Genomic DNA, 26,572 nt, shown 5'->3' on the forward strand with positions numbered 1-26,572 from the left:
TACTGGAATTGAATGTTTATTTTTTTTAAAGAAACAATCTGCTCTCCTTCTGTTTATCAGGTGAATACATGCATTTTAGGTCATTTTTGGGAGGGGTTAACATTTAAAGAACAAGTAACATTTGGGGCTAAATGAAATACCAATGGAAGATGGTAAAAATAAGTCGTCAAATATTTAAGTTACAAGCAAAAAATATTAATGCAACCAGTTAGATATTAAAGCCTGCTTTCTCTTACCAAAAAAAATGGCACAAATCAAAAAAGCTTGATGAATTTAGTTTAAATGGTACTAAATTGAATGCAAAGCTTCAAAGCATTAACTTAAACAGAGGCATTTATTATTCCACTTGAAAAAAAATTAAAACAGATTAGGCTCCATGTGTAGTCATATTTGGATAGATTTAAGCGTAAGTCACATTTAACCCAGTACTTTCCATAGCGTGGAGCTCCAACATTAGTATACTACATGTAGTAACTGTCTCACATCAAGAAATCCCAATGTTCGGCATCAAAGATCTAAGGAAACAAAGATATCCTAAATTGGTTTAATTGCACAATTATGAACAAGTTCAATTAATAAGTGGAAGGGGGCTTCAGAATGTTTTCATCACTGAGTGGCACATTTGTCTATTCAAGGCTGATCGTGACACCCACCTGCTGTTTCTATTTCATGGGTAAGAAATACCTCTGCTTATATCCTACAAGTAGGTCATTTTGCAGAATTAAAGTTGCTTTAACATCTTTTCTACTGTCTTACAATCCCATTTTACAAGTCAATCTTGGTTTAAAATGCAAAGTCTCATAGAATTGAAATTAGTTCTATACTTTATAAAAGAATTATAAATATCACACAAAGCCCTATGGCTTTAGGTCAACAGTAGTAACTTAATTGTACATACACTGGCAGCTTTTTTACGTGGTTTGCCATTAGACCGCAAACAGATTATTAACTATTTTTTTTTAATTTTATTTAAAGACTCTTAGATGGTTCCATGAACTGCGAACTTTTAGCACAGTACTATGGAACTGTTGAAGAACTCCTGAACCTGTTGATTTATATACAAATTAAAAACAAAATCATTCCTCTTAGAATATATAAAGATGGCCTCCAAAATTTTTGAAAAATACAACATGATGTATCCTGGACTATGCCCTACCTTTGATGGAGAACTTCTTTGCTAGAAGACTTTTTATCATAAAAAATAGAAACAGCTGTAACCCTGCCTCAGCTGCTCAGGCAGGAGAATGTAAACTAGTAGAATGTAAACTTACCTTAAATTGCTTAAGCATACACTCACTTGTGGCCAAGATATATTAGAACAGAGTTCAAAATCATGATCTAAGTTAGGCAGAAAACTAGAATAGAATTTTCAATATGGTGGTTCTAGCATAGCCTGGCCTCATCCATGTGTTAGATCTCTGTTTAGCTGCAAGTGAATGTAAGGCAAGCTTAAAGAATGTCTGTTTTCTATTACAGTGTGGATGGGGCCTCCGGTTCAAATATTCCCTCCTCCCCATCAAGTCAGCAGCTCTTCATCTCCTCACCTCTCCCTATTTTAGCCCTCCTCATAAGCAGAAGCTTTTGAATAAAAGTTCTTCGCCACCAAGAGGAAATCAAGATCAGATATTTCTAAACGTAAAAAAACTGTTTTAACTTAGAAATTGTTCTCCTTTAAGTAATGAGTTTTTGAAGTGTCTGCACTTAACAGTACTGATTTGCAGAGGGAGCATCTTTGATCCACACTTGGCTTTTTGGATTGAAGTTTAAACTGTGTAGCCAGTTTTCAACATTACATATTCATCAGGGCATTCAGTTAAAGACATTGTAAGAAAGCAGGTTTTATCTTCATCCAATATGTTATCTTGCATTTACTGAAAAGAAAGATCTTTTCTTCAGAATTAAAACTAGAAGTTATTGTCTTAGCACTTGGCAAAACCTGCACATCACTTCATCCTAAAGATGATGTCACACACAAGCTAGTCACTCCAAGCAGTTTCCGTAAGTGACCAGAAATCTTGCTCATCAGCAGACAGAACACAACCCTTTTCCAACTGTTCCCCATTCCCTCACCTCCCACCCCTCCCCAACATGGGCAATTACTTCACACAATGTAAAATGGGATACGGTTGTACACAATACCTACCCTTCACTAATACTGAACAAAAAAGCCTATTCTCAAATTACAGGACATCTTTCTCTAAATTTAGGTCAGCAGTGGTGCAGTCTGCACTGTTTATGTTTACAAGGATAATACCAGTAAGTACATATATGTTCTTAAACTGAAAATGTAAAACCCTATGAAGTTAATTGGGGAAAAAGTTTAATATTGCTACTTCAGAGCACTAAAACACACAAAGTGAATCCAATAAAGATCCTTGTATTGATTCAATATTAAGTATTAATTGCATGACCATCATAGCACCTCTTTACATTATCACACAATCACCAGAATTATCAACTGCTTTTAAAACTAAAAAGGGCACAGTCCAATATTTATAACTTGCACACTGTTACTATATAGAAACTAGGTGCCTTATACAGTGCTGCGAAAATGGAAGCCTGCAGATTTGACAAAGATGCCAAGTCATATTTTAGACAATTTCAGTCAAACTGGCAATACTGTTGAAGCAAATACTCAACACAGCAGGAAATAAGGACAAAGCATTCTATAACCAAATAAAACATCTGATATTTCCTTTCCCTTTAAGAATACAAGTAAGGTCACTTTTAGCCTTGGAACGGATACATGTTCGCCTATGATGATCTTGCTAACTACTACACAATATCTGATGTCCTCTGCTAAGAATATAGTTTAAGAAAGCCGTAGTTACAAGAGGCATCTACTGTAATACCTAAAACTTCCTTTATGGCAATTATTGAATTCACTTGTCTTAAACAGTGAATATGGGAAGATGGCCTCATGTTTCCTTTTCAATAGTACTCTGAGGATCAAGTGGCTTTCAAGCAGCATGGTGGGTTTGAAATTTTTGCAGTTTAGATCATTCGGTTGCGTTTATGAGTTGGTGAGTCTGTAATGACATCGCCACACTGGGCTGAGGTACGCTTTCTAGTTCCACCATTGTCCAAGTGGAGTGCCATTTCTTCTGATATGAAAGTGTTCAAATCAACATCATGGAGTCCATTTCTCCTACGACTAGCATTGGAACCACTGCTTACGTGAGTGGGAGAGCCTGGGGTACTTGAACGAACGCTTATACTAGCCATTGCACCACTAAGTCCTAGAAGAAAAAGAAAGAAAGAAAGTTAAAAAGGCAATAATGCAAGACAGAAGATGAGCTAGTTTCCTGTACATTTCACTGAAGTTTCTGTAATATGCTAGAAAATTCATAGGTCAGACACATTCCATTACCACTTGTATATATGTATGCCTGTGTAGGCACTGATAGTCAGCCCCTTCTCAGCATATAGTGTATTCGAGCACGTAGAGCTGCTAAAGTTGCTTCCTATGCAATGCATATGAAATTAGCTGTTTACAATCTCATGATAGGCATCAACCACTGGTGAGGAAAAAAACCTGCTTCACCCAAATCTAGATATATGAGCGTATAGACAACCTATCCTGAAGTGCGTGCTTTCAATTTAAGCAGTAATCCATTTAAAAATGAACTATTCTTACTATGTAAGTACTTTAACTATCCAGTTCGAGACTGTCCTAGTAGTAAGTTTCTAGGGCATTTGATTTTGATCTGACTTGCCCTAACTCCCAGAATTACTCATACAAGTTGGAAACAAAAAGCTACATTTTCATTCGTTAGGAATTGTGTTGATATGACAAGACGTTTATACAGCCAAACTGAACAAGATTCCAAAAGTAGCAAAGCAAAGTTTTTACTTTAAAGTTGCTTATTCTTAGAAATGCCAAAAGATACCACTAAAGTTGTTTAAACAAGGCCTTAACTTGGCTGAGATGTCTGAATAAAGCTATGCAAACGTTTTAGAGATGGGCAAGGTACCTGTGACAGCATTTTGGATACAAGATTTGTGAACCATTTCTAGGTTGTAATCATTAGAACTTTTCCGTTTTCAGTATCTGAATTAACACTATTTTACTGTTGAAATATTTGTGACTGTTCCAGATAATTACAGCAATATTCAACAACGTTCTCTGTTACATAAGGACACTAGAACATATTACTGCAGTGTAAGAATTTGGCAAAAGCAGAGAGTGTTCTAATACATGATCAGCCCTAATATGCTTGTGTGTTCCCACAGAAAGTATGAATCTACCAATTCTTTCCCTACAAACTCATTGTCCTGATAATTTCAAGTTAAGATAAGCAAGTGCTCAGATTCATGACACCTTGTTATTTCAAGAGCACTTAGAAGGGAGTATAATTCACTACACTGATTGCGAATCAAATGGAAGCTGTGAACAGAGAACAAAATACAATCAATATCATGTAGAAGAGCTTACTCAGGTATATTGGCAGAGCACAAAACAACGCAGCAGGAAAGAAAAGCAGCCGGCAGAACCAGATTGTCAACACACATCACTTCTAGCAAGAGGAGGAGTAAAGAAGCTCCTCTTGCTGGAAGTGAGAGTCTCATCCACTTGTTACAAAGAGTTCAGTATAGGATCTTGAATATATAACCTAGATCTGTATGGTCAACTTACAATCTATTTGGGGTATTATATCTGCCTACTTTTTTTTTTTTTAAAGTCAAATTCCCAAAGAAAGTCTGCCTAGTGTTGCTGCAAGCAGCCCATACAAACTACCCTGAAATCTGACAAATGCATTTAAAATAAACTTAAATTTTGTTGAATAAATTAAGTTTCAAGTGTGTAAGGTTCATTAATTTTTTAAAATTAAATTTAGACAAGCTTTAAAAGTTCATTTGTATGTAAGCTTCCTACGGGGTTGTTTTCACAGCCCGATGCTGCAAGACCACCAGCTTAACAAAAGTTCTCATTAAAAAAGGAAAATACAGGACAAACAATAAATAAAGTACTCTAAGTGCACCGAGACTCATGGACATTCATGCTACTGAAAGCTAGAGTGAAGTGCATTTAGAGTTAAAAACTAAATTGCTAGATTAGGTGCCAGCATCACAGTACCTGCTTTTCCCCATAACACAAAAGTGAATGATCAGTAAAAGCAACATTAAAATAAGGTGATGCATCAGACAGGAAAAGGAAAACAAGTCAGCACTTTGAGGTCCATTTCTAGTTGCCAGAAACCCCTTTGCGAGAGAACAGAGATAGGGAGATGGTATACAAAAGGTGCAGTGTGGTGGTGAGAGGAGAAACATACTAACAGGATAACTAACCTCTTGTATGTTAATGCTGAACAAGGGCTTAAATGCTGCAAGCTGAGTCCTATGACCACAAACCAGCAATAAAATCAATGGGGCTCCCTCACAGAGCAGGTTGTAAGAATAGGTTAAGAATTCTGACGTTCTTCGTGGAAGCTTGTGTTTGTTTAGAGCACTAGTAAGTGCTTTTCCCAAACACATATCTAAAGCAAGATAAAAATCCAAGACATCCCCATAGGGGTCCTCTGGGCACTACCAAAATATCACAATTAAATAATGCTTTAATTCACAGAGTCACTGGAACAGACATTTTGCAAAAGCAAGACAAGTCTTTAGATTTTGAAGATATATTTAACACAAAAATAAGATTTGTTTTACTATGACTACCACCAAAGTTACATAACAAACCTTTTTTGAAAAGCACATAGTATTACTAACAAGGAGTGCAGGGCAACATGTGTGACGGTGATGCTTTTCCTGCTTATGAATTTACAACTCACATGCTGTCATAAATTTGCAATTTTTGCAGATTACTAGAGAGCTACTTCTGGGGGCATTCTGCGCCAACAAATAAATTCCGCGCACAATATTTTAAAACTCTGCACATTTTATTTGTCAAAACAACACTACATAATCACACAAGTTTCAATTATTTTGGTAATTTATTTCAAAATACCTGTCAGCAAGTATGTCTGTGACCATACAGACACAAAAATTCCCCCAGAAGTAGAGTGTTAAAGAAACCCCTATGATAACCCAGTTCCTGTTTCTCTGCCACCTTCCCCACACCAGAGCCCAGCAGGAGGGCCAGATACCCACAACCCCTTCCTCCCAGAGTACAGCCACGCCTCCCACACCCCACCAATACTCCTGAACATCCTCTCCCCCGAGAGCCCCAGCCCAAATACCCCCCTTCCCCCTCCAGGGCCCAAATACCCCCCCCCTTTTCCCCCAAAGCTCAGCCACAGGATGGCCCCCCTTGCCCAGATATCCACACCTGCTACCCCCCCAAACACCCATCCCCTCCTAGAGCCAACTGCAGGGCCCACAGCTCCTCCCCCTCAGAACCCAGACACCTGCCCCCTCCCCTCCCAGAGCCCAGCCATTGGTCCCTCTGTGAGCCCAGACACCCATCCCCTCGCCTCCCAGACATGCCTTCCCCTCACTGCCCAGACACCTGCCTCCTTCATTTACACACACACACACCCACCCTCCCCCCCCCCGAGCCCAGGGATCCAGAGAGAGAAACAGACTGATGCTTGGTCCCAGGATTGTGTGGAGTTTCCTGTGCGCCGCCCTCTCCTTCCATCAGGGCATGCTGGGAACTGCAGCCCCCAGGAACCCTCTAGCTCCCTCCCCTCCACAGTGTCTTCTATGTGAGAGTTGGGCTCTGCTGGGTCGGGCAGCCCCTACTGGCAACCAACTACACTGCAGCCCATTTCTATGGGAGAAAGAAAATTCTTCATGCACAATGTTAATTTCTGCAAAATTCTGCACTGCGCAGAACTTCCCCAGGAGTATACAGAGCCTGCACTATTAGTTATGTTGGTTAAATAGTCACAATACTGATTGCATGACTGATGCAACTGATAAGTCTAAGTATCAGAGCAAGTTTCTTGTGAAGTTCTTAATTTGCACCATGTTGGTTAAGCATTGTAAGATTTACAAGCTAAAATACAAAATGATGAATAGAAAAATTTTTAGTGTTGTCTCTGATATAGAATACCCAAAGGATCCTGAAAAAAGATCAAATGTTTCAAATTTACAACAAAAAAGTTTGCTATTTGCTCCACTCCTCTTCTAAGGCTTGTCCAATATACACGTTCAGCATTAGTTCACGTAAATGGTCATCAACTTATGACACTTGTCCAACTTACTATTATATGCAACAACTATGGCAGCCAACAGACTACAGCACTTTGACCAGTCAAGATTCACTTGTGAATTCAGTCTCGCCTGTTTGACTTGTGCATGTAATAGAGGAGAGTGAACATTTTAAAGCCAAAGCTTAGTGAGCTCAAGGGCCAGAACTGAAGCTTCTTTTAAGTTGGTATTTCTGTAAGGACGAGATTGAGGTTTAGTTTCACACACCATTATCAAGTGTTACCTTTTTGAAAGAGGTCTGTCCAAGTGACAATTAAACAATTGGATAAAAGTGTTTTTATTTATTTTTTTTAAACAGATACGTAGCCCAGAACTGAAAAGCACATTTGTTATGCCTAAAAAAAAAGTTTTTTTGTTTTGTTTTTTTTTTTAAAGATCAAGGTTGTGAAGGTTACAGTAGTGCCTGAAGCGTACACTGAACATCCACCTTACTTTTCAAGAGATTTAGATAAATTTGTATGAATGGTACATTTAAATGCCCATGCAATAACCAGGACACATTTAGAAAGGTATTAAAATGAGACTACAAACAGGCCTGTAATTAACAAGGACCGGGGAACCGATTTTGAATTAACTTCTACAAAGAGAAAGAACACTGGAGAGCAATGATAATGTATCACAAGATGTACTTTATTAACTGTACTTTAACTTGCACTACTTCATATCAAATATGCACACTGTAGTGTATTTTGTAATAATGAGATTTAAGAAAGCTTTAATAGAGCACTCATTACTAATTTTGTCTCAGTTAACAGAGGCTAACATTACACACAATTTAATCCTTTTACTCAGGGTAAGCACAGCTCATTGTTCTCTTATAAATTGCTGTTCTGGTGACTGTTGTATCACAATTTAAAAAGCTATGTTACCAAATTCAAATATAGAAAGTTTAACAGATGCATTGTAGGGTAAGTTACTGAAATGGCAAATTGCCATTTCGTGGCAGCTGGATGTTTGAAGGAGGATGTCAGTATTATTAACAGAATAATACTTTAAATTCAACAAGAAACAAGACATTGTAGAGCAGTGGTTTTCAAACTGTGGTCCATGGACCCGTGAGGGTCCGCAGACTATGTCTAAGGGGTCTGTGAAAGACTGTTACCATAGAACAGTGGTTTTCAACCTGGGGTCCACACGTCCATTAAAAAATTGTTTAGGGGCCCACAAATTAAAACTGTTGTAGGGCAATGACCCACAGTTCAGATAAGACAATCCTTGTGTGATGAAACCATTCCAATAAACTAAAGGTTTATCTTCCTTACTGTATCAGGCTCTAGTTTTCAGCGTGCTCCTACTAAAAACACTACCCAAGCAACTAAATGGCTTAAGTGATTAGACTAACAGGAACAGATATTAGATAGAAGTAGTGAGAAGAAGAGAACATTAGTAAGGAATATAAGCTTTGTAGACATTTCACTATTATAAGTTCTAGAGTAAGGAATAAGCTAACAACTTTTTTTAGTGTCTGTGCTTGTAACTATATTTCAGCCACACAAGGTAGGACATTCAAACAACCTTCATACATGCTGTGTGTTACATTAGAGGGGACCTTTCATTGCATGATCAATGCTGGACAATCACCGTTTAGCACAAGAACTGCATTTTAAGTATTGGAGAATTTGAAGCATGATTATACAAACAATCGTAGTGCACACAATAGAGAAACTAAGAAAAACATAAAGCAAGAAGATTTTTTCCTCTTCGTGCTGCATCAAGACTGCATTTTTGAAAACTTCTGCTTGCTTTTGCATTTGAAATATTAGGCTGAAACTTCCTTCTCTTTATTGAAAGGCTTGAGATTGAGTAGCAGGAGCTGTACCACTTTAGACTGAAATTCAGCATGCCCTTCCCCTCAATTTAGGGATGGAAGAAGGAAGAGGAAGAGTTCCAGGGTTAAGTTACAACGCTTGACAACATTATTCAGATTTTTTTAACTGTTGCCAAAGTCTTCCAGTGAAGACAAGAAAGCAATACTAGTATTTCAAGTGCAAGTACAGTCAAGAGCCTTTTTAGAGTTTAATATTCAAGATGCATATATTTAGCATGAAAATCCATCTCAAAGCATTAGCGGAAGCTGCAGTACATTAAAATTTGATGGCTGCTTCAAATAATTTCAGGTACAAACATTGAAACCTTACACATTAGCAAATTATAACATGAGCCTGAAATGGTTAACTAGAGAGGATATGTTTCATGAAGGAACTCCAAGTGCCATGCAGTAGAATAATGGTTTCCCATCTTTCATGAAGTTCACAAAAGAAGATTCATTTTGGAAGAAGTGGTCCACTGGGAAATATTAACTTGTAACTCGAATGCAGATGACAACCAGTAAAGTCTCTGGACCAGTGTGAGAACCACTGTAGTTGAAGGGAAATAATAATCAGCAGCAAAATAGGAAGAGGATTTAGTTTAAGTAGCAATTACTGGAGTCTTCTGGATAATTTATCCAAGTTCCAGAGAAATTTTGGTTTGTTGAGATTAAATGTCCATTTAAAAAAATAATTAAGTGGAGACAGGAGGAATCATTATCTGAAGTGTACAATGGAAAGACAGGATCCATTGTCTATTGCTACATATAGCCACCTATTTACTGCCCCTCCCTACAATGCAATCCATGACACCAACTGCAAAAGTAAGATTTCATTCTCTATATAAGGCTGTATCAATCTATGTTAATGCAGAAGTGTCATACCAATAGTAAATACTCTCTACTCCACACATCTTATTCAGTACTGGGAAAACTGATTGAAACTATAGTAAAGAACAAAACTGTCAGACACAGATGAACATAATTTATTGGGGAAGACTCAACATGGTTTTTGTTAGAGGAAATCATGCCTCATCTATTTGAGTTCTTAGAGGGTGTCAAGCATGTGGACAAGGGGGATCCAGTGGATATAGTGTACTTAGATTTTCCAAAAGCCTTTTTGACAAGGTCCCTCACCAAATGATCTTAAGCAAAGTAACTTGTCATGGGACACGAGGAAGGTCCTCTCATGGACTGGTAACTGGTTAAAAGATAGGAAACAACGGGTAGGAACAAATGATCAGTTTTCAGAATGGAGTGAGGTAAATAGTGGTGTTCCCTAGCTGTCTGTACTGGGACCAGTCCTGTTCAACATATTCATAAGTGATCTGGGAAAAGGGGTAAACAGTGAGGTGGCAAAACTACTCAAGACCGTGAAGTCCCAAGCAGACTGCAAAGAACTATAAAAGGATCTGGAAAGTGAGACAAAACTGGGTGACTAGGCAACAAAATGACAGATGAAATTTGATGTTGATAAATGCAAAGCAATGCACACTGGAAAACAGAATCCCAACCATACTTATCAAATGATGGGGTCTAAATTAACTGTTACCACTCAAGAAAGATCTTGGCATTATTGTGGATAGTTCTCTGAAAACATCCACTCATATACAGCAGCAGCCAAAAGAGTGAACAAAATGTTGGGAATCATTAAGAAAGGGACAGATAAGACGACAAACAATATCACATTGCCTCTCTATAAATCCAAGGTACACCCACATCTTGAATACTGCATGCAGATGTGGTCACCCCATCTCAAAAAAGATACTGAAATTGGAAAAGGTTCAGAAAAGGGCAACAAAAATTATTAGGACTATGGAATGGCTGCCATACGAGAAGAGATGAATAAGACTGGGACTTTTCAGCTTGGAAAAGAGACGATTAAATGGGGATATGATAGAGGTCTATAAAATCATGACTGGTGTAGAGAAAGTAAATAAGGAAATATTATTTACTCATCATACAAGAACTAAGGGTCACCAAATGAAATTAATAGGTGGCAGCTTTAAAAACAAAAAAAGGAAATATTTCTTCATACAACGCACAGTCAACCTATGGAACTCCTTGCCAGGGGATGTTGTGAAGGCCAAGACTATAACAGGGTTCATCAAAAAAGAACTAGATAAGTTCATGGAGGATAGGTCCATCAATGGCTATTAGCCAGGATTAGCAGGAATGGTGTCCCTAGCCTCTGTTTTCCAGAAGTTGGGAATGGGTGACAGGGGATGGATCACTTGATGATTACCTATTCTGTTCATTCCCTCTGGGGCACCTGGCATGTGGCCACTGTTGGAAGACAGGATACTGGGCTAGATGGACCTTTGGTCTGACCCCATATGGCTGATCTTATGTTCTTATGACTACAGCACACATTAACTCTGCCCTTCCCTTTCAACCCACTCACCTGCATATACCTTTACCAAGTACTATTTGCTATTGATGTTTTGTATTTTGAGGGGGAGTAGTTTACTACACAAGTAAAAGGGTGATGGAAGGCTGGCATCTCTAGCAGGCAAAGTTACACATCTTTCTTATATACTAGAGAAAGAAGCCAGAGTGACCTTTTCAAATGGTAAGGGGATTTTGGTTGGGGATGACGTGGTGCCTAGATTAAATCATCAAGTAACCAGGTTAGTTTTGCTATGGTAGTATTAGGGCTAGAGCAATTAAAACATTGTTAGAAGGTTTTTGGAGGAGTGATATCCATGAATTTAATCCACTTTATCAATGTTTCCCTAGATCCTTCACTCCCATTACTCTGAGGCTCACTGCATTTGTTCCAGAAGAAGAATAGAGGTGAAAGAATCCCAATCACTGACAGACCCAGAGTTACTCCCTTTTGATGAAGTACATTCAGAATGGAGTAGCAGAGACTGCTAAAACTCTGGAATACAGTATACACTGACCATGCATTTACCAATCAGAGCATTACAACTGAAGTGGCTTGAAAATGAATTATTTCAGCCAGAAAACTCAGAAAACTCCAATGTCACATGCAGATCCCCCATAGACAAGGGTGCTACTTTACTATTCTAATAAATCAGAGAAAAGCAAAGCTGCAACAGAGATCCTGTGGCACAGGGTAAGATAGCATGGCAAGCATGCCATTCCTACTCATTTTGTGGGGAAAAAAACAGTGATAATGCATTGAACTCCTTAAGTACAGTATGTTGAGGGAGTTGTGATTAATTAAATGGTTCTAATACTGGTCTAGGGAGCATACAGTGGTAGTCACAGGATGCTGGGTACTCCCCTCCAGCTGCTTCTAGTTTTTCAGGGTCTTCATTAAGGAGCACACGGATGCTTGTAGAAGTAGCTAGAAATAAAGAGCCAGTCTTCAAATAAAGAGTAGCTGCCTCTACTAGGAACTGCTGCCAGACAGAGGAATCAGTCACTATTTATTTTAGGGTTCTGTATAGTTCCCACCACCATACTACTGGTTCTAGATTGAGAGGAATGTGGAGGTGTTAGCATCTGGGAAATAAGTAGGTGGGTGGGGATGAGGGGGTGCACAAGGAGACCAAGCAGCCATGTGGAAGAGAGCAAAAGGAGTTGAAAGGAGCACAAAGGGAGACGACAGTGTGTAAAGACTATATGCTATGCTACGCTACAATATAAACTTTTCTAACATTTCCCCCCATACACAATAGCCTTAGTTATTACAGGAACAGTGATTGCATGATCACAAACAGGAAGGTACCTGGTCCACTAACATTAATGTAGGTGTCCTCTGAGAAAATTTGAGTGTTCCTTGTCTTTCACAGGAGATTAGTAGTTCAGGAAACAAGGGGAAGACCAAGTAAATTTCTACTTCTCGCAATCTTGTGACTAAGTTTCTTTACAGAACAGGTGTTCTAAACAGTGGCTTGACAGCTTCAACTGAAAACTGGAATACACATGCAGAAAGCAAAGTTGTGGAAGCACGCATGTGTAATTAGAGAAAGCACACATATAAGTTTTGAAAATTTGGCCCTACACTTTTCTTGAAGCTTTAAACTTGTTGCAAAGGAAATCTTGCAACAGGATCCAATATACTTTAAAATAGTTCCACCATAAAACAGCGCCTCAAAAGAATGGCCATACGGGGTCAGACCAAAGATCCATCTAGCCCAGTATCCTGTCTTCCAATAGTGGCCAATGCCAGGTGATTGTACAGATGGAATGTACAGAACAGGTAATCATCAAGTAATCTATCCACTGTCGCCCATTCCCAGCTTTTGGCAAACAGAGGCTAGGGACACCATCCCTGCCCAACCTGGCTAATAGCCATTGATGGACCTATCCTCCACATGTACTACACACATCCCCATAAACGCCACAAGTTTTTGCTTTCTGTATTAATTTACAGTTCTTGTCATGCTTCAGGAAAAGCCAATCTGGACATCAGTTTATGTCAAATAGTTAAAATATACCAACAGTTCAAGTAGCTAAGCCATTCCCATAGAGAGGGAGCTTAAGCAGGTAGCAACCTGCAACATCACATTTGGTTTTGTGGCAGTGTTTGACTCTCTTTGGGTTAATGTAGTTTTTAAAAGTCTACCTTTAGCACACTGTATGAATTCAAGTGTACTGATGCTCAAAGCAAGGATTTGGGAACAAATTAAGGGGTTCACTGGTTCATGATAGCATGTTCTCTGACTCCAGAATTTTTTTCATCTTAAATCATAGAATCTTGCCTATGCAAAGCACAAGTTGTCTTGAAGGAAAAGTTACAGTAACTAATGCAACTCAATGATAATACATAAACAAGTTTTCGAGATGGCCTGTACTTTATTTACCTCATCTTAGCATTGTACAGTACCTAACTTGATTTCCTTTTACATCTGATAAGACACTGGAGTAGTTTCGATAAAACAATTCAAAGATATGGGGCTTGTCTTCACTACCAGGGAGATTGAAACTGCTGCAATCGATGCAGCGGGTGTTGATTTAGCGGTTCTAGTGAAAACCTATTTAAAATCGATGTCAGAGCACTCTCCAGTCAAGTCTTGTACTCCATGTCCCAGAGAAGAGTAAAGTAAATCAACCAAAGAGCATATCCTGTTGATGCAGCACAGTGAAGATAGCGTGGTAAGTCGACCTAAGCTGTATCGACTCTAGCTATGTTATTCATGTAGCTGAGTAGCGTAACTTAGGTTGACTTACCCCGGTAGTGAAGACCAGCCCTAAGTAAGAACTGCTCCACTTTCAGAGATTTGATAGACTGCTTCTCCTGCTTTGACTCAAAATCTTTGTTTTTTACTGCAGAGGCCTAACCTCTAAGTCAAGTCCACAAGAATGCCAGCTAAGAAATCTAAGAGCCCTGTCATATCTCACATATTAAATTAGTAGAGCTGGGGAGAGAAGGGAGATCAGTGGATTTTCACAGGTCTTTACAACACTTGCGAAGTTGAACACTGTGCAGGAACCTGAACCGTCTCTCTTCCCTACGCATTTTGAGTAGAACTGCTCACTTTCCCAAGACTAACCCATGGCTACAGGATGTATATTTTTTGGAAGCAGAGAAAAGAAAGCCCTAAACAGATTCAAACAGCAACTACTCAGACACTTCAAACACCTTCCTACTCCTTTGTTCACACAGCTTCTCCCTCTCAATGGATTCTAAACACAGAGATAACTTCACAGATGTATCACATAGCAAAGATAACTCCATAGGAATCACTGTCTACACTCGAATACTTAGTTATCTTGCAGACTCTATGATTTGCTCATATAAACCAAAAATTAGCCAATCAGAAGAACTGTAGGACTGATTCCCACTTCTGTGAAACAGACATTAAAAGACAGTTTCTTGAAGTGTCACTTTTTAATAAAGTATTAAGTACAAACATGTACTTAATGTTTCTTATGTGCACTTCTGTGCTCTTTGTTGGTCTACAAGTGCTGCTTTTCAGCAAGCTTTAGCAGAACAAGAGACAGTTGATTATACACAAGTCTCAGTGACCAAAACTGCATATAATATTCCAAATCTTGAGAAACATCTGAGTTTTGGAAAGAGTCTAAAGATTGGTAAGGAGAATGATATGGAAAGTGACAGATTCTTGAATTCTGTCAAACGTATTCAGACAGAAGGAATTAGAGGAAAGCAGTCATTTTAAAAAGACTAGGTAAACACAAACCTGGTCACCAGATGAATAATGTAAGATAGACTGTCTGAGGAAGAGACAGAAAATGTGTATCAGAAGGAACTAATCCAGTGGGTGATTGACTTGTAGAGTTGTACATAACAACTGAAGAAGTGGAAGGATATTTCTAGATATTTAGTACAATTGAAGAGTAGGGGCAGCCAGACAGGAACTTGATGAACTTTTTCATAGTTTCTAAATTATTTACTCCTGGGGGAATTCTGCACTGCTGCATGCATGCAGAAATATTCTCTTTGCTTTTCTGCAGAAAATTGTTTCTGTGGGGACGCAAAGAAGCTTCACCAGTGCTCACTCACTCCTCCCCGGCAGTGTCTGTGGCAGTGTCTGTTTGGGCAGCCAGGGGAAAGTAAGTCACCCTGTGGTCTGGGAAGGGGTGGGGGATGACGACTGGGGATATCCAGGCCAGCCAGGAATGTTAGCCCCGGCTTTGGGGGGGTGGGGTGGGGGAGAGGAGAAGACAGAGATGGAATTTCCCCTTTCCTGCACAGAGCAGCCTGGGGCTGGGTCAGATCAACCTCAGAAGCTTCCCCTAGCTGGCCTGCCAGAAGCTCTGAACCCTGGGAGGTGGGAGAGAACGACTTGGCAGGGGTTTTGGGTGCAGGTGGTGAGGCTTGATGGGGTGTGGGTTGGGTGCGGGGAGGTTCAGATACATGGGGGCTGGGTGGACAGGGGAAGCAACTCCCCATACAGCGACTGCCTTCTCCCACTTCCTGGCCCCATCACTCCTCAGCAACAGGGCGAGGGCTCACTATACAGGAGCAGCTCCCCCTGTCCACCCATACCCCTGGGCATCTGTACCCGCCCCCCCCATACCAAGCCCCCCGACAGCCTCATTCCCCAACATACCCAGAATCAAGCCTTCCCCTGCATTGGGAGCCCCCACACCCGTACCCCTGCCCCATTAACCCCCAAGCAGCTGCACACTTACCCCCACCCCACCAACCCTCACTCCCCCACACCATTAGATGCCCCCCACAGAGCCCTAACCTTTACTTGGATTCCCCTGCAGAGTCCCATTCCCTCTGCATCTGGCACTCGGGCTTGTTGGGGAGTTCATCTAGATCCACCCTGCACCCAGACCCCCCCACCAAGCTGCCTGCACTCAGACTGCACAACATAGAACCCTGGTACTCAAGAGATTTGTGCACCAAATTAAAAAATTTAAAATTCTACATACTGTTATTTTGCCAAATAAATTAATATAATCACACCATTTTCAACTATTTGCTGACAAATATTTTGAAATTACCAAAATAGCTGAAAATGGTGTGATTATATTGTTACTGTTATTTTGACAAATAAAATATAAAGAATTTTAAAATAGTGTGCAGAATTTTTAAAAAAAATTGCAGAGTTCCCTTTTAATTATTAAAAGATACTATTACTTGCTCCTAAAGCAATGTAACTATTTTTTGCCTAGTAGTTATTAAGTCTGCCTGCATAAATCCTAAAGAATGGCACCTAGCAGGCATGCAAAATAATTCAGCCACCTACATGATGTAACCACCACCGCCAGAATCAGACTGCCACCCTCATCTCCAGTTGCCCTGTAACTTATTAATATGAACAGTAACCCAATTATTGGTGTGTTTACTATACAAATGTTGGTTTTGTTTAATTGGGGCCATAAGGGGGGAAAAAACCTAAGGCCAAAAGAAGGGTTCCAGCTCAGCTGCTTCTCCACAAACACTTGAAGGTTAAGAGATAATGTCATTACAGGAAGAGGCCCACACACAGAGATCAAAAAGGGACTCTCTCAAAAGGAAAGGGAGTTGTTATGCAAAACCAGAGAGACCAAACATTTTGTATCTTATTATCTTGGCTGTGGCTTTGCTATTGGAATTCTTTCAGTTTATAACCAAGTCTGTAGTGTCACAGCACTGCACTCTTTTTAAGTATCTCAACTGAAGATGCCAGCAGCCCATTATTTATTTCCATGCACACCCATTTCCTCCACCTGGTCCTGCTTCCATCTCCCTAACTCAAGTTTTAATTTATTCAGTCTCACAGGACTTATTTTGTAATTTACTTGGCCCATCCCATCATTCTATAGTTTAAGGACTCTGCTCATTTGTGTTCTCATCAAGATTTTAGAAGACCCAAAGAATGGAAAAGGTTTAGGATGCTTTGAGTAGAGAAGTCATAACACTGGAGATGCTGGGATTGTTTCACTCTGAAAGGATGAAGACATGAAAGATGAGTGTATAAATTATCCATTGTGAATAATTTTTAATTAAGGTAAAAGGTGAAAGCACTTAACAGCCAGCAATAAAAAGCAAGTAACCATCCATTTAGGTACGAGAGTATTAGAACATGGACCTTTGTTAAAATTAAAGCTACCTACGAGAAAAGTTGTAAACTGATTCCTAGTAAGGGCTGGGAAAAAAAAGAAACCAGCTCCTAGGTTTTGGGGGCCACACCAAGAACATTGGGGGCCACATAAAGTTTAAATGCCTAAATTGTGTACCTGAATAATTTCTCTAAAGCTAACATCACACTTTTAGACAGTAAGAACCATTCCTCTGACATACACCCCTGAATCACATTATCTTAATGAAAAAAGGAAAGGAGTACTTGTGGCACCTTAGAGACTAACCAATTTATTTGAGCATAAGCTTTCGTGAGCTACAGCTCACTTCATCGGATGCATACTGTGGAAACTGCAGAAGACATTATATACACACAGACCATGAAAGCTATTACCAGCTGGAGAGTGGGGTGGGAGGAGGTATTGTTTCATGGTCTCCGTGTATATGTCTTCTGCAGTTTCCACAGCATGCATCCGATGAAGTGAGCTGTAGCTCACGAAAGCTTATGCTCAGATAAATTGGTTAGTCTCTAAGGTGCCACAAGTACTCCTTTTCTTTTTGCGAATACAGACTAACATGGCTATTACTCTGAAACCTGTCATTATCTTAATGAGAACTCCTAGAAATAAAAATGGCAGCTGTGCAGTACTAGTAATGGCTTCTCTCAAAACGCTACAGCTTTTCCTGTAAGGAATATTCTCCTATGAGCATGGCTCAAAAGATGCCTTCACTAGTAGGGCAGGGAGCAATGAAAAGCTGACCAAAGTTTGATCGATCCACTCAAGAACAAAGGCAAATCACTTGGCCCATTCCTGACCAGTCAGGATGCTAATCATACCAGTGAAACTGAGAAACTGACTAAGCAAAGCAGCAGTACATTACTAAAAAGGAACAGGTAAGACGGAGTGTTGGCCAATTAAGAACTCCCTCTTCCTAGGAAAAAAGGCAAAGGGACAGTAAGGGTAAGACAACAGGCTCCCCAGAAGCAGAGAGAGGAGAAAACAAAACTGCCTTCCAGTGACTGGTTAAATCCACGTTTCAGGAGACACCACAAACTAAACATGAAAGGTGCCATCCACTCTTCTACCAATGGGTAGGATCAACGCTTTTATAAAAAGCCTGTTTCCTTTCCAGAACTCAGGTAAGTATGGCTTTTCAAAAGCATGTTCCAGAAACTGGTTCTGAAGATACAGACTGCACCCCATCATCAGACCCAGCACTGATCAGTAAATGACCGGTACATTTTTTGCGTCCTTTCTTCAACATGAAATCATTTTGCTGAAAGAGGGTGGCTACAAGTGCATCCTAAACTCACTTTACAAGACCACTGCTGCACAAGATACCAATTTCAAAAAATCATTTGCTCCTTAATGCAGAAAAACTTTTGCCTGCACTTAGAATTTAACAATTGTACCACGTCTTAGCAATTAACTAAGCTGTTAATACCACATAACCCCTTCAGAGCAAGTGAATAAGTGCCTTTACTCTAGGATGCTAGATACACTTCCTCTCTGGTTACACTGTAGCAAAGGGAGCCTCAAAATAAACCCCAAAGCTTAACAGGAAGGTATGCTCCTCATTTAGGATTCCCACCCATCTTTAAAGAAGAAATATTGAAAAAGATTAATGTTACCATGCAGAGCTATGGCTTCACGGAAGGGCTGCAAATCAGTCTCTACAGATGAGCTAGTTTCTGTTGAAGTAGCTCGGTTAGGGGATACTACAGTTAGTCTTGGGGGAGCTCTAGAGTTTCGTGGAGGAGGAACTTTTCCACATAGGAAGCTGATCAAATCTTCTCTACGAATAGTTCTTCTGCGTTTTTTAACCCAAGCTAACACATCCTTATTGCGACGCTGATAGCCAATTTGAATTCCTACATCAAAGCTTCGTTGATGAGCATCCACGCTTTCTGAAAAAAAGAAGACAAAGAATGTTCTTAAGTGTTGCATCTGAAGCAGAATAATTAGTCTATTGCTTTTTCATTCATAAGGGTCACCATGTGTCTGATTAGACAAAAATGAGACTGCAAGAGACCACAGTCCATCCCAGTTCCCTCATGTTGGGGTTCAGAGTAACACTTTTCCAACATCTTCAAGAGACACAATCAAGACAAACATTGGTATACACAAGCTTAAAAGTTGCCTTCATAGAAGACAGTTTATATTCTATACATATTAAACTGCTAAGCAGGGGTGGTCTCTTTTCAATGTTTGCATAGGACCCAACACTGCAGTTCCCAATCCCAACTTGGTGTTTATGGTGCTATCAGAAGTATTTGCTATAAATAAGTGAGGATGATTATACTCAGGTTTTGATGTAAAGGGTCAAAGAGTTGTGTTTAAATTGAAGTAGTTTAAAACTAAAGCATTAACTATGGTATTTCAGCTGCATCACTACTTAACAGTGGAAACTTTGAAGAGATCATCAAATCTAAAGTCAATTTAAACAAACTGAAGAACAATTTCTGGTATTACACTTGAGCAAGTCCCCCTAATGAGTTTTGGCTTTTTATGCTCCCTTAAAGTTATTCTCTTCCACTGAATGGAAGAATATCCACACGAACTAGGGAAACAAGCCAAACACCAAGTGTTATCACACAAAACCTCTTGTCCTTCTGCTCTAGGTAAACAATTTTCAGAGGTGTGATTTCTTTAGAAAACATCCCTTGAATTCAAGGCAGCCATGCATAACTAGTACTTTAGCAATGTTCCAAGCTTCATTTTTTGTAAATTGTCTCATGTGGGACATCTTGTATTATTCCCTGACTAATTATATTCATGAATTTATAATCCATGAAGGTATATTTTGTAAAAGCCTTTCATGCCTTCTACTTGCAAAGCCCAGTACAAGTTTAGTGCACAAAATCTTAGGCTGGATCTCACTCAGATATTAGATCTCCTATGAAGCTGAATTTCATTCTGGATACTGACGTGAGTTGTCATGCTGTGCTTCCCACTTTGTTATTTTCTAGTAGATCCTTTCAGATCATTTGATCCATTTTAAAGGAGTTCCTAACAACTCTAGCTAATTAGACTAAGAACTACATCAGTATGTTACTGAGATCATAGTCACATATTACATAGGACATATAATGTTCTGTACTCCTTAACTGTGTTCATTCTACTGTTTCTGCCACAGCAGTTTCTTCTCAGTGCTTTGCCAACAGTTATTTCAGCATATGAACAAGTAAATAAGACACCATGTTTGCTCTTGCTCCATAATGAAGACATGGAGCTAAATGTTGGAAAGTCCACTCCAATTTCTTTTACTTAATCTTCCAGAAAAAATACATTTAAGAACTTGGCAGTGTTCCTTAATTGAGTGTTTCTGAAGCTTTGGTGTTTTTCCCCCAGATTGGGGAAACACTAGTGAACAGAGTCCTATGCCTAAACCATGTCAATATCGCCTTCATACTTGTTTATTCAAACAAGGTTTCTCACTGAAACAGCATTATACACTATTTACCTGCAAGCCAGCTTCCAAACTGCCATATTATATTTGAGAATCAAGGTCAGTAGAACAATCATTTAAGATTTGTTTACAAGGCACCATTACCTGATTCGTGTATGTATGTATATATATATAAAAAGTGTTTATTCTGACCACAACCAGTAGGAATGCTTCAGCCCATCAACCGAGTTTAAAAATCAGCAGCACTTCAAACTGCTTCTAGTTAAAACTTTGGGACATGGTATTTGCCTAGTATGTTTTGGATGTGTTTAGTGTATAAAGTGTAGATATAACACAAATATACAATTTCACATCCTTTATAATAAAAATATTTGAAGTGGTAAGCCTATGAAAGATTCCTCCTCCATATTAATATTCAGATGTCCAAGTCTGATAGTTACTATTCAGACAGGATGCTCAATTCACACTGTTAAAAGGAACACCAAAAAGATTATAGTTATAGAAACAAATAACTTCTCTCAGTTTATCATGTGAATTTGACAGTATTTTGCCTGGTCAAAACCACAGTATTTATGTTGATTTTATCACACAACTAAAGAAACATTTTTGAAGACTAGGAAAATATGAGATTACAAAAGCTGGTGGAAGGACTATGATGCAGATCTACTTATAGAAGCTACTAAGAACTCTAAACTAGTTTTCAAATTGACAGTGTTCCTTCAATTGCTTGCCAGGATCACCTTCAAACACAGAAAAGTAGGGGGACAGAACAGAGTCCACATAAAGCCATCACGGTTAAGTGCCATCTACACTAAGAAAAGTAGTCTGTTGTGGAGATCCATTAACAATGGGTGACCACGATCTCCAGTCATATGATGCTGAAGGCATTTAGCTGCTAGTGTAGATGGGACAAGCCTTGCCTTCATTTGGAAGAAAGCTGTTTTAATATAGTATAGACCAGGTAATTGTAGTTTTAACACATAGCTGATCTAGATCAATCCTACACTCCCCTTAAGGTTCAGCTCCATCAACTAAGACTACAAATAACTAAACTTGTGTTAAAACTGATTTGTCTAACCTAACACCTAATATCCTAATGAACATATCCCTTCTTCCTAGTGAAGTCATGGCCAACAGGATTTCTAGACATCACATTCCAAAAGGTCTCTAGCACACTTTCTGGAATGGTACTGAAAAGTTGTGTCCCCTCTGAACAAGCAACCAAACCATTTTCAGGGCAAACCAAATAGGATTTGGAGGACAGTTAGTGAACAACAGCCCATTTTCTTTGTTTAGATGGACATTTTGTCATTAGATCTAAAAAAACCTAAAATACTCTTGGTGCCCAGTGCTGCAACTGATTGGACAATATGTACAAACAGTGATTAAATGCTAAGAGCTGAATCAAGTTTAAAAGTGAAAACTATATGCAGATAAATTGAGGCGTGAAGGAGAACTGAACAGATTTGAAAAACATTGTTTTATTGTTTATTCAGATCTCACTAGGGCCAGATCTCAGGGAAAAATTTTTTTTAAAAAGATGCCAGTAGTTTGTTACCAAGTAAAAAATGGGTTTAAGTACATTTAACAGATGTTCCTGATGTAGGCAGTTTGAGATGCTTGATTCATCATACAATATTCCTTAGATGACTTTTTTGCAACTTCGTATGAAGCACACTGCCTCCCACACCTTTGATAGTAACCACAATAAACCAAGTCTTAAAGAGCAACAAGAACGATTAGAACTTTTTAGTATTACATCAGTGTTTACCATTCTACCCTGCTAACTCTCCTTGTGCATAGCTTTATTCAGATGGATTCTGTCCCCTTGAAATGTAGGCAATTTAATGTAGTCCATTAAAAAGACAGTTTTAAATACCTGAAACACGTTGCCTGTGTGTCTTTTTACAAGCCTACTTTGACTCCCCCCCCCCCCGCCAAGGTAGTCCTGGTCTACACTTTAAGTTCTGAAAAATTCACACCCCGAGCACAGTAGTTAAGCCAACTTCATTCCTCACATAGAATTCTTCCATCGTCCTAGCTGCATCTTTCATTGATCTCGCTACTGCTGCTCCAAGAGGCTGATTACTACTGCTGCTCCAAGAGGCTGATTACTGTCGTTGACTGAAACACCCCTTCCATCAAAGTAACCATCTATGCTAAGGCAGTACAGAACCCATAGTGTAAACATGGCTGCAGCCAATAAGACTTCATAGAGGAAGCACTGAAACTGACTTTTGACAAAGGCTGTGAAATACACAAGAGACTAAAAATACTCAGTAATTTCCACTGCTACTTGGAAGAAAAACAGGTAAATGTTTTCAAAAAGGTTTGTAATTTAATGACTATCAATTTATCATGTAATCATTTAATTTAAATGATCTCATTCACGTGAGAGCCAGATCATTTTAATTTCATGATAATATATTTTCAAGTTTTTCTGTTACATAATCATGGCAGAACAATGCCATAAATTTATTTTTTCTTGCAAAACTTTAAATCAAATTCTTAACTGAATCCAAGAAGTCCTTCCTAAAGTGGGGAGGTGCTCTGAACAGCCACAATAATCGATAATAAGATTCCAGTTTATCAAAATTCACATATAGGCAGTAGATATTCGAGCCAGATTATAGCTCTGATTAACACAACAGCTCCTATTTATCAAGTAGTGATAGATGATAAAGTGGAAGCTCCGCTGCAGTTTGACTGTCATCAGGGAAATATGGCTGATTAACACTTAGTAGCTGCCAAGTCAAAGCCTAGGACTAGTGTTTCTGGCTATTCCTTCAGGCCCACATTCCATTTGTGGAACTACATAAACAGCAGAGATTACAACATCAATTTCACTAACTCTTCATGGATGGTCTACTGTAGATACAGAGAGATGTACTGTATATGCATTTTTCCAAAGGAGAAGCAAGTCTCCAATGTAATGGTTACACATCTACTGTTTCCTCCCCATTTATTACTGCATGGTGAGAAGCCTGATCTGTTCTCAGATATACTACACTGCTAAGCTCAGTACAGTCATTTAAAACAAATCCATGGATTGACAAAATCAGCCAAGGGCTAACAATCAAAGATAAAGCATGCATATACGTGGTTCCATGTAGAATTCTAGACATAAAGAAAAACAAAATCATGCAAGAACAAACTCACTCAAGCAAAGGGGTAGTTTATTTTAGGGTTCTCCTTTTGACTCATCACCATTAGGGAACAGACAGTAATGAGAGCCACACTGCAATAGTTTGCATTGTTCAGAAGGCTGATTTGGGAAAGTCACTGAATGTTTCTGTTCCTAGCAGGATCATTCTGCAACAGTGACCTATAAGTACCTTTTCCAATCAGAGGCTAGAAATTGATAGTTAAACTCAGTGTATCTTTGTAGAAAATCTAAGTGTCATGATACTCTGTCAGTTACAGTTGAGGAACAGCATTTTTGAAAGAGTTCCTAATCAAACTGCTAAACATGACTTTACATTTTTGTGCATCATAGGTGTCCAGCAGGTTCTGTTTGTACATTACAATATTAGTGAAAGTTAAGGTGTCCAAAGGGAATCGGGAAAGTTAAGTAGTCACTAAAAGAGGTAAGCATTAATTTAACGGATACAGGTAAGAGATCTAACAAAGAATGAGCATCACTGTCCTATAACCAAATTTCAACATTGGCAGACATTAAACCTTACTTAAAAAAAACCCACACACACAACCTCTGAGGTTTGCATCTGGAGCATGAAGTCTGCCTTTCAACCAACTTATTTTAAACCTGCAAGTTATACAAAGGTATCACTGTCAAATACTATGCTATGACCCGTTGTACTCCTCTCCTGAGCTTATCAGAAACACATGCACATGTTAAGAGGTTCTTGTGCAAGAGCCCAGGAGTGGAACAACTTAAGTGAGTCACTCACATGAGCCAAGAAGAAAGTTAGTTGCTGCCAAACTACAGTGGCCAAGGAAAGGTTACAAGATTCAGGAAGCAGCTTGGATTTCATGAGTAAAGCCAGCACTTGGGAGCAGGGTGGGGATAGCACCCGGGCCAGCCCTTACCTTTGTAGAGGTTGGTGACTGCAGTGGCGGCATTCTGGAAGGGGACCCAGAGGGAGAGCCCTGGCTGCTGGCACACCCGGTCTGCAGAAGTGGAAGGACACACACGCTGTTTATTTTGGAGGCACTAACTCCGAACGGCCATGTTAGGTTTCGCCATTTTGTTCAGCCTCCCGGAGACAGCCCGGGACCGGGGTGTGGCTAGGCCGACCGCGCCCGCTTCCCGGAACCGGGACAGGCGATGGTGCCTCAGGACCGCCGGCGCAGCGCCCTGTCCTGCCCCCTCCCCTCAGAGCCCAGTGCACAATGGGGCCGGCCCCGCGCTCGCCATTTTGTCGGTGCCTCTTCCCTGGGCTAGACGGCAGGAGCCGCCTTCGGGAGGGCTAGGTCCCCAGCTCTCCTCCCCTCGGCTGCTCTGCGGGTCACCAGGGACCCCCTCTCACCCTCCCCCCCTCCGGGGTGGGTCTAGGCGGAGGGACCCAGTCCCTCGCTCCCCCCGGCGGTCGCTGAGCGCTGCCGGGAGTCTGCTCCTCCCCTCACGCCAAAGGGCCCCCTCGCCGCCATCCCGGGGCCGATCCCTTCCACCCCCCCAACCCCCGCCATTTTGGGCGATCTCTGGGGAGGGGCCGGGGCTCCAGACACGGCTGGAGACAGGAGCCGCGGAGGGGGGCCGAGAGCGGCGGGTATCCCCGGGGGCGACCCCTGCTCCAGGGGGGCTGGAAGGGTGATTTCCAGGGCAGCGGCGGAGGCGGCGACTCCACCTTACGCCATTTTGTTTTCCCCATCCGCCTCTATGGATCTGTGCGGAGCCCCCGCGCCTCACACTGCCCGAGGAACCCCCTCCCCCCACCGCCCCTATGCGGAGCCGCGTCCCCACCACACCCCCTCCGGCTTCCCCTGAGGCCTACCCCGAGCGCCCACCCCCTCCCCGCAGGATTCCTGGCTCACTCCTCAGCCAGCTTCTCGGCGGAGCCTCCCCCGCCCCCGGTAGCGCTGCGTCGCGCCGCCCCTCATCCCCTATGCTCTACGGCTGCCCCGGCCCGGCCTACGCCACGCTGGGCGCCCCGCAGGCCTGCCCCGCTCACCCTTGTAGAGCTGCGCCACGGCGGTGGCCGAGTTCTGGAAGAGGTGCCACAGCTTCTGCTGCTTGTGCTCGGGCTGCGCGGCGGCCGCCGCCTCCTCCTGCAGCTCCGGGGCCAGCGCCTCCTCCTGCTCGGCCTCGGCCAGGCACTGCCGTTCCCACTTGCTGAACCAGTGCTCGGGCCCGTGCTCCTGGATCTCGGCCTCGCCCTCCTCCTTCTTGTCCTCCATCCTCCGGCCGGCTCAGCTCCTCCGCCGCCGCCTCGCCCAGACCCCCGTCACTCGGCAGCGCTCGCCTGCCCTCTCCGCCGGCGGAGGCCGGCCGGCCGGGCTGCTGCTGGGGCCGGGCCGCTCCTACCTAACCCCCATACTCTCAGCCTTCGCTCTCCCAAGCACCAACCTCTCCGCCGGCTCCAACCACACTGAGCCGCAGACGCCGCCCCAATCCCAGTAAAACCCCAGGAAAGGCAGCTGCCGAACCTGCTGTCAAATAAGACCCGCCCCTCGCTCTCTCACTGGCAGGCTTAGCTCCACCTTTGCCGGTTTGAGTGGCAAAGCCCACATCCATTGGATAACTGCGTGCCCATCATCAAGCCAGTGTCACAAAGGGGCGG

General features: G+C 41.1%; 1 protein-coding gene across 4 annotated transcripts; it reads right to left on the minus strand.

Moving 5' to 3' along the window:
- Positions 1-26,461, minus strand: HAPSTR1 (HUWE1 associated protein modifying stress responses). 4 transcript variants are annotated; one of them, XR_012161153.1, is made up of 5 exons: positions 25,964-26,457; positions 24,882-24,962; positions 19,054-19,329; positions 2,853-3,239; positions 1-515 (listed from the first exon to the last, which is right to left on the minus strand). XR_012161153.1 is itself a non-coding variant. In XM_073362478.1 (5 exons), the coding sequence occupies exons 1-5, from the start codon at positions 26,187-26,189 to the stop codon at positions 480-482; spliced, it is 681 nt and encodes a 226-aa protein (XP_073218579.1). In that variant the 5' UTR covers positions 26,190-26,457; the 3' UTR covers positions 1-479. The 4 variants fall into 4 exon arrangements, 3 of the variants coding, with proteins under 3 accessions (XP_073218579.1, XP_073218576.1, XP_073218577.1); XM_073362478.1 differs by having other exon boundaries at positions 3,178-3,239; XM_073362475.1 differs by having other exon boundaries at positions 1-3,239.
- Between the last annotated feature and the right edge of the window lie 111 nt (positions 26,462-26,572).

This window comes from Lepidochelys kempii, chromosome 10, assembly GCF_965140265.1.
Source record: "Lepidochelys kempii isolate rLepKem1 chromosome 10, rLepKem1.hap2, whole genome shotgun sequence".
Taxonomy (NCBI): Eukaryota; Metazoa; Chordata; order Testudines; family Cheloniidae; genus Lepidochelys; species Lepidochelys kempii.

What these genes read in the sequence shown, in the direction of transcription:
- HAPSTR1 (XM_073362475.1), bottom strand. Translation starts at nt 26,189, where the DNA reads ATGGAGGACAAGAAGGAGGAGGGCGAGGCCGAGATCCAGGAGCACGGG. An exon ending in CGTGGCGCAGCTCTACAAGG is followed by an intron (nt 24,963 to 25,963) that starts GTGAGCGGGGCA and finishes CCACTTCTGCAG; the next exon opens with ACCGGGTGTGCCAGCAGCCA. An exon ending in TGAAGCCATAGCTCTGCATG is followed by an intron (nt 3,240 to 19,053) that starts GTAACATTAATC and finishes TTTTTCTTCTAG; the next exon opens with GACTTAGTGGTGCAATGGCT.